Raw genomic sequence first — 9,635 nt, 5'->3', positions numbered from 1 at the left:
TATGAGAAGCTTTCTTGTGTGACTTGCCAAGGACTTGTTCTCAGCAGAGCCCAGGTCCAGTGATAGTTAAGCGAGGTAGCTATTACTTCTGCCTAATGAATGGGGTCTTTTTTATGTGTAGGAGGAAGCCTGCTAAGTACCATTTACCTCAAGCATTATCTCTGTGATGAGTGTTTTTCTGCATTTCCCATCTCTTTGATGGGAGGGCAACAAAAACGCTGCAGTCTGGTAAGTACCACAGAGTACCTTTCAATTCTTGCACCTTAACATCATTTCCTGCTGCTTCATTATACAGTTGCAAAAATATCATCCCACAGTAATCTTAGCTGATGCCAGTAGCTGCTGATTCCAGCTTTGCACAGAGGGCTGGCATGCCTGCTGGCAGTTTTGGACTATTCCTGTTGTCAGTGGTGAATAGCAGGCATTTGTGCCTTGAAGTTTCTTATCATCTCAGATGACATTTCTCTCTTTCTGTACCATGTGACTTTATACTAAGTAATTTAGGAAAAATCTAAATGAAGCTTAAATTTAAAGTTATTATTTCTTTTGAAAAACATGTTAGTGGACTACAGAGGCTTATGTTACCTTGGTAAATGTTATTATTCCATTAAAAAAGTCTACAAAACTATCAGCTCCAGAGAGATCAGATCTTGGTTCCATTGCATTAAAATAGAATCACATGCCAAATGTTATGTGGATTTGAAAACAGCCCTTAAACAACATACAGTCGATTTTGCTGTTAACAGAAACATGATTACAAACCTTTCCATACAATATAACTAACCCTGACTTTAAGAGAGGTGAATATCAGTCATAAATTTGTGATACCCCCTCACACCTTCATAAGCGAACGAGATTTTTGGGACATGCACATAAAGAAACCAATAAAAAAGCAGACACAATATCAGAAAAAAAGAAAGCAAAAAGTGAACTGAAATAATTTTAGATTATTAAATGAAGCAAAATATAAAACCATAATAGTTCTAAAAAAAAGGTGGAGTATATATATATATATATATATATATATATATATATATATATATATACACGTTCTTTCTGACACAATTTAACAAAATATGAGAGCTACTATTATAGAATCTCTCCTGGGAGGAAAACAACAACAAACCAAACCAAACCCAAGGTTGCCATGTCACAAGCCCCAGAACAGAGTTACATTGCTTCTGTTACTTCATATGCACCATGCCTTTGGCAGTGCACCAGATGTTTGCCTCCAGCCCATTCTGCTTTTGTATACACATTCTGATCATCAAAGAAGCACAAATTTTAAACATGTCCAAAATAAAAATATTTTGCAATGAGAAGCAGCCTCACTGACTGGACTTAGAGTATCTAATAACTAAATGTTATATTTCCACATCATAACATGGTTTTGTTTTGCCAATAGATTGACAAAAGTAAATAATCTTGCCTGGACACTATGCCATATGTGTTCTATGGTGTTACAATTCAAAGAAGCAACTAACATGGCTTATTTAAACCCAAACAGGGAAGATCTAAGAGTTTTAATAGTTGTTCTCCTATTTATTAATGTGAAATCCAGTAAAGGAGAAGACCATCCAGGTCTTTTTTTTGTTTGTTTTAGAAGAGCTGTGTGTTTTTCCAAAGCTGTGAAGTGCTTCTTAACCAGTATCTAAGTCACATTAACAATCTTCAAGGAATGAGTCAGAAAATTTGACACATTCATAAATCAAACTTCCTGGAATTATGTAATATGTAGGAGATGAATGTGCATAAACATAACTGCATTCATCCTCCAAATGCTTCAGTGAAATGGTTGACTCTTTGCTTTCAATTTCGGTCCAAGATCTCTTTGCATTGAATCAAAATGAAACATTGCAAAATTTTGATGTAATTTGTCTATTTCACAAGCTGTATGAGTTTTATGAATTGAGGAAAGAAAAACTCCTTAAAATATAAAAAAAGATTAAAGACTATGCTTCAATTATCAAAGTATAGGAAATCAAAAGAAAAAATCCTTTGCAGGAATTAATACTTTAGAAATTTTAGTATATTTCTCATATGAAATGTAGACTTTTTAGCTGTATACCTTGTGCTGAGATCATTTCAATGTACGCCTTCCAGGGGAACAGTAATATGAACTACATTGAATGAATTAAATGACTTAAAACTGTTAAATATGTTCACTGTAAAACCACCAGTACTGTCCTTAAGACTACATCAAGTCCTTTAAGCTGTTTTCTCCAATCCGTAATTTGTCATTATATTGTAAAATTAAAAGAAAACCTACAAATGCTAGTCTATTCTATAATACTGTGGGATTTACCTAGGGTATTTGGGAAACATTTTTAAAATTAAAAATACACCAGAATTTAAAAAATTTAAGGACCATTCAAAGAGTACTGTACAATTATACCACTATGTAACAATATGTATAAATACTTGGCAGTAAAGCTTCAGTAGAGAGTGATTTTCAATGAAAAAGTTGTTAATATTTAGTTTGACAAGGAAAGTTTGCAATAGCAGATGTATCTTCTCTGGGTTTCATTCTTCCATCCCACTGTAGCTGATCATTGCAGGCCATGCAGGATCCTCTTTCTTCCCCTCATTGTTTTTAACTCTTCCAAACACTCGTCTGATGTGCATTTCTAACAAAAACCTCCTGCTGAGTGTGACAGCCAGATCTTTATGTACTGCAAGCCTCAATCTTGTTACTGGTGAATGTCCTCATGCCGGATGATTTTGTAGATTACCCAATAAAAAATGTTGAAAATCAGAAAGGCTAATGGGAAACAAGCTCTGGATATTGTGTCTATCTTCTTGGCCCGGTCAATGAATACCTTTCTCATCTCATCAGGGCTTTTTGGTACAGGTTGAACAGGATTATTTGGCCCCTTTTGTGTTATTCCGTCTTTTGCTGGCACACACGGGCCCACTCCGTATGCTGTAATGCTGAACTGACTGTCACGTGTATCATCATCCTGTTGGAAAAAAAAGAAGAGAAGAAAGAAAAAGAACAAGAAGTGGGTTTTTTTCAACTATTGTTTACAGAAATCTCACCTGCTGCTAAATACCAGTTGCACCATTACCTCATTGACTTCTTGAATCCACGCCTTATCTTAACTTGTTGAAATTTCATCCCTATCAGTCTGCCAAAAATATTGTTGGATTGTTAACAAGCACTGAATTTTTCTGCTTGTTTAGATTCTGTAATCTATTTAGAGAAATGAGAAAGCCTAGTAAACTAGTGGCAATTGGGCACACAACTTCTGATTTGGTTTAAGTTTCCCTATTTACAGTAAATATGTGCAGTCTTCAAAAGGACAAATTTCACACTGCTCTTTTAGAAAACATCTATTAAGTCTGTACATTGCCTTATAACCCAGGATCCTGGCCTCTAGGGATGCTCATCATAAAATCACTAATGATATGCACATTCATTATATTTGTGAGAATTCTGCCTATTTGGCCACTGTATATTCAATTAATCTTATCTATATGCCTAATTTCTGCTGTTCCCTGTGAATGCATCAATTAAAAAGAACAGTAGGCAAAGTGTCTTCGTTTAAAATAAAGGAAATGGAAGCTAAAGGCCAGATTTTTCTTCTGACTCATTCTTTTGTCAATTCAGGGGAAAACTGGCAAAGACATTCAGGGTTAGGGAACTGTAAAAGAAAGTGATTCTTAATCACATGGCACAGAAATGGTAGATGTTTTGAAGGTACACATATTTTCATAGCATACAATTTAAAAATGTATCTTGTGCCTGAAGACATCTTTTTTTACTTCTCCTTATCTAGGTGTCCTCAAGTAATAAAAAGGCACATATGCAGACAAATAAAGGATACATAATCTGTGAAGTCAGGGCTAGATTTGCTTCTGAAATTTATTCCAGTGTACTCCTTCTTTATGTATGCTATTCAAGAATAATTATGTGATTTTGATGGCATTTACCATTTTTCAATATTAATTTTAAATTCAGGAATCTCTATTTTTCATGTCTAATTTCGCCTCTTTGCTTTAGGATTTTACACTTTTATGAAATACAGAAATTATTACATTAATTCTTAAATAAGTATTTTGAAAATGGTTTTTATAACTATTATAAAAACAGTTGAGCAGCTGTCAATTTTTCTTTTGTAGGAGAATTTTTCATATTTTAAAGCTTTTCCTAGCTGAAATTAAAATAAGTCTAAAAAATATTTACTTGCCCAAGCAAGTCAAATAATTACTATCTCAATTCAATAGTTAGAACGTTTTTGTTTTACTTTAATCTCTTACTTTATAAAAATGCAATTTCTCAGTGAGCGCAAATTAAATCCAAAGTTGCAAATTTTTTATTTTGAAATGTCTGACATTTTGAAAATCTGAAAAAACTTTTCAATGAAGAGTTAATTTTAAAAATTTAAAAGTTCCATTAAATATTTGGTAATTACTTTGTTTAAAAAAATCCGAGTTTTATTATCAATATTAACTGAATATGTTAGCTACAAAAGAATGCAAATAAATTACCACATTTAAAGTAAAATACTTGGCCATCAGCATGACCATCCAGCAGAGCTGTAGATACCAACCTACTGAAATATTTCATATATGTAAATTGAATAAATAGTGAGAGTGATAAAGGTCACTGAAATTGCTATATCTAAAATCTATATTAGAATTTGCCTTTAAAAAAGAAAAAAAAGAAAAATTAACATGAAAGAAAAGGAGGAGAAAAAAATCACTGACTGACTTTACTATGAAAATGAAAAACAGAAATACAAAATGATAGGATCATTATTTGATGACGTGATAAAACAGAGATTTAATTACTGCAATAGTGTTCCCCTCCTGTCAGCTAAGAATGGAAAATAACATCTTTAATATAGCTGTGTTTTATAATAGTTGTAGTTGTGTGTTGCGGTTAAGAGAAATATTAAGTTAGAAATGCATGTACTGTGAGAATTTACTGTCAACTTGCCATTTAAATATCTTCACATGTACTGCTCAGGCTGAGTAAGACAAAATAATGATGCTTTTGAGTAGCAGATTTCAGCTGTGCATATTTTCAGGATCAGGCACTATATATTAAGACTTTCCTGTCTTTGTTTCAGGTTTACCTGAATGGAATGATCCCCTAGAATGTTTTAAAGGCCAGGTCTCTCCTTACTTTTGTGCTTGCAGACCTCCTGTAATTCATCTGTAAGCAGTCTGGCTGGAAATGCTCTTTGTGCTTGAACTGGTGTGAAGCTCCTTATAGGAGTCCAGGACAGGCAGGATGGCTGGAGCCATCCAAATCATGCCCAAGTGCTGGGGTTGGTGGATGTGCAGGAAAGGACCTTCTGGAGCATACCAAGAGCCACCAGAATTCCTTTTAGGGCCAGCAGCTTGAATATTCAAAGTAGGGTTCTGCAAGTTTTCCAGCAGATCCATAATGCAAAAAGATCTCTAGGTTGGCTTCGGATTCGTATCTGAGGGTACTTGTGCGCAGCAGGAAAGATGCAGTGGCTGTTGTTATCAATACTAGCTTTTTATGTCAGTGACACCCCTGCTTTTTACTATTGATTGACTTGGCTAAAATCCCTCTTTTTGACCAGAAATATGTCTCAGAATGCATGTGTCTGAGTCTACAGATGTAGAAATCATCTGAAGGACAATACCCTGTATGACCCAGTTGAGAGCCTTTACAGTGAATCTTCCTGAAAAAGTCCTGCATATTGGCTGAAGAGAATTATTTTTTAAGTGATAAGGAAGCTTTTGTTTCTTTTGTGACATTTTTAGTGCCTTATCACTAAGAAAGCTATTTATTATAGATTTTTGATAAAACTTTAAAAATCTTATTATGAATGAACTTTGATTTGAATACATTTTTCACTGATTCAGCTATAGAATTAGCAACTTGAAAGTTGTTCTGCATGCAGTTACATTTAAATATTTTATAATTTCTATTAAAATTAATGTAATTAAGGAATGGAAAAAAATTAGATAAGTTTTATTTGGAAAGCTGGAATTCTTTGGTGGTCTGACAAAAATAATTTCAATCCATTTACTTCAGTATCAGTGTTGTTGTAAAAAATACTTAGCTATAAATTAAAAGAAAACTGTGAGTCTTGTGGTCTTTTGACTATGGTGTTTTCAGTTAGTGTGCTTAGTAATACATTTATCTTGAGAAATAATATGTGTATAAGGGCTGAAAATAACTCCATAGCTGTTTGATTGGAAGGTGTCATAACAACTCAAAAACTTAACTTGAAGCCTTGACTTTGGTATTTGAACACTCTCTTTTTTATTGCTCGGTTTTGCGAAGACAAGTGGTATTAAGTTGTTTTGCACTACAAAGAGTGCAGAATTTTAGCACTATGTTTTGATCCAGATTTAAACAGATCAAAATGGATTATGACATTAACAAGACAGTACCTTTACTAACATTTCACGTCATCACATACAGGTAGCAATGAAGGCATATGACGTTCACATGGGAAGATGTTATTGTAGACAAAAGGACAGGGCCTCTGTTAATGGTTGGATAGCACATTGTGACAAATGGGACATCTTCTCAATAGTTTACCCTTAAATTTGTACTGTAGATTTGAGGCAAAGTCCCGTCTATACGTCCTGCACATCTCAAGCCATTGCTATGCTGTAATGATTCACTGATTTCATTTCCATCAAGAACTCCCTCAAAATACTTTCATCAAAATGGATGGTTGACCAAAAAGAAAACAAAAGAAAAAAGGTGTGATTACCATTAAAGACAATTTAGTTTGCATGTCTATTTTCCTCTCTAAAGATGTAGTGATCTTTAGATTTTGAAAATAGAACTAATAGACTGAATATTCCCAAAAGCTAAATAAATTAACAGCTAACCTAAAATCAAATTATTATTCAGTATATGTACACAGTTAATATTTTGCTCATACAATGTAAATGCAACTAAGAAAAAACAATGATCATAGGTGTGTTTCAGTATCCCAGTAAGACTTCTTTTTCTGCCTTTTTTTTCTTTTGTCTTTTAAGAAGGAAATGAATACTTAGCATTCATTCTGAAGGAGTGGTAATATAATATTTCTGAATACTTCTTTTCACTGGCCAGTTTTTTTTTTTTGTCAAAGAACTTTGTCTCTTATACTAAGTATCAGATGAAGTCTCAAACTGGGAACCAAAATTCCCTTGTTCTCAGGATTCGTTATGCCATTTGTAGAATCATAAAGACATTATATCCTTTAAAAAAAATCTCCTATACCTACTGTGATGCTTGTTGGAAAAAAGCATTGGGTAGGTTGCACATTATGTTGCAACAACAGCTTTCATCTGTAAATGAATTTATAACACAACCCCAGACACTTCAAAATTTTTGCTAGTTCTGTGCAAACTGGGTTGGGCCTCTGAAAAGAAATTTGTCTTTAAGTAATTTGGAATCACTGAATGAAGTCCATACTTAGAATCATAAAAACGGTGGCCAGACGGTGCAGTGGTACCTAAGAATTGCCTTTGATTATGCTGCTATTGTTGTCTGGGAAGGGAGGCCCAAATGAACCAGATGGTGTGTAAAAAGGCAGTGACTATAAGTGGAAAAAGCATAAGGAAATGGCAAAGATAAATGAACTCTAGATGCCCAAATGTCTTGTTGCAGTTCTGTACAGAACTGTAATTTGTATAACAATAGAATTTACTGCAGGGGTCTTATCTGAGTTCAAACATATGCTTCTTAATAGAGAGATTCCAGCTCTTCTGTGTTTTCAGAAGGACATAACCCATAGTTTAAATTAATTTAAAAAATATTCCAAACTATGAAAACCTGAAAATTTGTTTGAATGTATGTTTAGAAATAAAATTGAATGCAACGAGTCGAACAAAGCATTTGAAAAATACAGGACAATCAGTATGACATTTAGCCAGAAATACCCAGCTTTGTATTAGTTGGAAAGCCAATGTCCCTGCAGGGTGTTTCTCTGGAAAAAGACCCAGAAGATATGGAAGATCACAATCATGATATGGGTCAATAATATGATCTTATTTAAAAGCAAATGGTAAACCAGCTTGGATAAACAACTGTATAACTTGATCACTTGATCCTTTGGCTGCTTTCAAATGTTATGCTACAGATTTCCTGTTGTTCATGCTGCAAACATAGTTTTGAGGAATTATATGGACTAATTAGGAGAATTTCCAGGGAAGGTGAATGAGAAAAAAACAAAACAAAACAAAACACCCAAACCCAATGCAAACCAAAACCAAAAATTTTATCCACTGGGAATATTTATAGAAAAGACTGAATGGAAATGTGCAAATGGTGACATGAAGGAATGAAGCAATCTGGTTTCTGTGTCTTTTCTAGACAAGATATGACAGGCCAAAAAAACACATTAGGAAAAAATCTTTTTAAACAATTGGAATAGATTTCAAGGGACCTTGTGGAATTTTTTTTGGCTGGGATGAATTAGGTATGAATGATTTTTACTTAAGTCAGCAAAATGGATCCACTTACCTCCCAAAGACACTGAAATTCAATCATAGGGCTTTTGCCTTTTTTACTTGGTAAAAGTAAATATTACTTGCAACAAGCATATCTTACTAATTACAAGGAAAATAGATTTTGGAAATTCTTCAGCTGCCCTACACATACCTGAAATGAAACATTTCCAAACTGATCTATGTTTTGCACTTTTGCAACATGTCAAATCACTAGAAGTTTTGCTGTACCCTTGTAGATAAAATACCAACAGAAAAAAAAAATCTGTATTCAACACTTAGACTTCACCTGGTAAAAAAAACTGATCTTAGGAAAATGTTCCAAGATGGTAAGCATACAGAATGAAAAAGTCTAATAAGTTATCCTATCTGCTTTATTTCTCTAATAGTTTTGGACATAAATACTGAATAGAATATTGTTTTTCTCTTTGCCAAGGAAGAACATGTAATGTTCAAGGAAGCCCCTGAAGTTTACTTTAAATGCAGCCTTTTTACATAAACTCTTTTCACCTCTTGACTTTATGGTCAAATGAACATTTCTTAATACATGGCATTTTTTAAAGTCAATAAAATCTAATCCCTAAGAGCCAGTGGCTGTTTGACCTAGTCCAAAGGAATAACAAGCATACAAAACTTTGTAAGTTTGAACTCTAGTAACTGACTTTGAAAAAGACAAAGGAAGGAAAACCAAGTTACTTTGAGTAATGATCCTAGGGCCTCCATTTCATGTTATAAATTGTGGTGAATAAATAATAACATTTGTGGTAAGGAAGGCAAGTTATTAACTGCAGTTTTTAATTTGAAAAACTCATGTATTATTTGTATAACAGAGGGTTTAGATGTGATCCAAATTTCTTTTTAAGAGATAAAATCTCCATGTTTCAAGTCCTGTATACTTGTTGTGCAAGGAAAGGTTTCATGAAACATTGAGAAAGAGAGAAACAATTAGCTGAGCTGTCTCTAGAGTTTGAGAAGCTGCATTCTCAATGGTTAACTCTGTTCAGGAGCTCTAACTCTACATGGAATTAGAGTGAGTTAAAAAATATTTAATTAAATTAATATTTTCTGAAAAAATTACTATTTTCCTAAAATCGTAACCTTGTACAGGAACAAAGAATTTTGAAGTAAATTTAGCCTGAGAAGCTTGTCTCATGGTGAAACATATAGGTACAGGGAGAAGGGAAAGCCCTATACTCCTGAAT

General features: G+C 33.6%; 1 protein-coding gene across 1 annotated transcript in view; it reads right to left on the bottom strand.

The window, feature by feature from the left end:
- Positions 1-2,108: 2,108 nt before the first annotated feature.
- The window catches only part of GLRA3 (glycine receptor alpha 3), an 82,180-nt gene continuing 74,653 nt past the window's right edge, over positions 2,109-9,635 (bottom strand). Inside the window, exon 9 of the mRNA XM_058803795.1 lies at positions 2,109-2,960. Within this exon, the coding sequence (XP_058659778.1) occupies positions 2,691-2,960 (270 nt within the window). The 3' untranslated portion in view covers positions 2,109-2,690. The remainder of the gene's footprint in view (positions 2,961-9,635) is intronic.

The sequence above is a fragment of the Ammospiza caudacuta genome, chromosome 4 (assembly GCF_027887145.1).
Source record: "Ammospiza caudacuta isolate bAmmCau1 chromosome 4, bAmmCau1.pri, whole genome shotgun sequence".
Classification (NCBI taxonomy): Eukaryota; Metazoa; Chordata; class Aves; order Passeriformes; family Passerellidae; genus Ammospiza; species Ammospiza caudacuta.
This window is presented reverse-complemented; position numbering and strand designations above follow the sequence as displayed.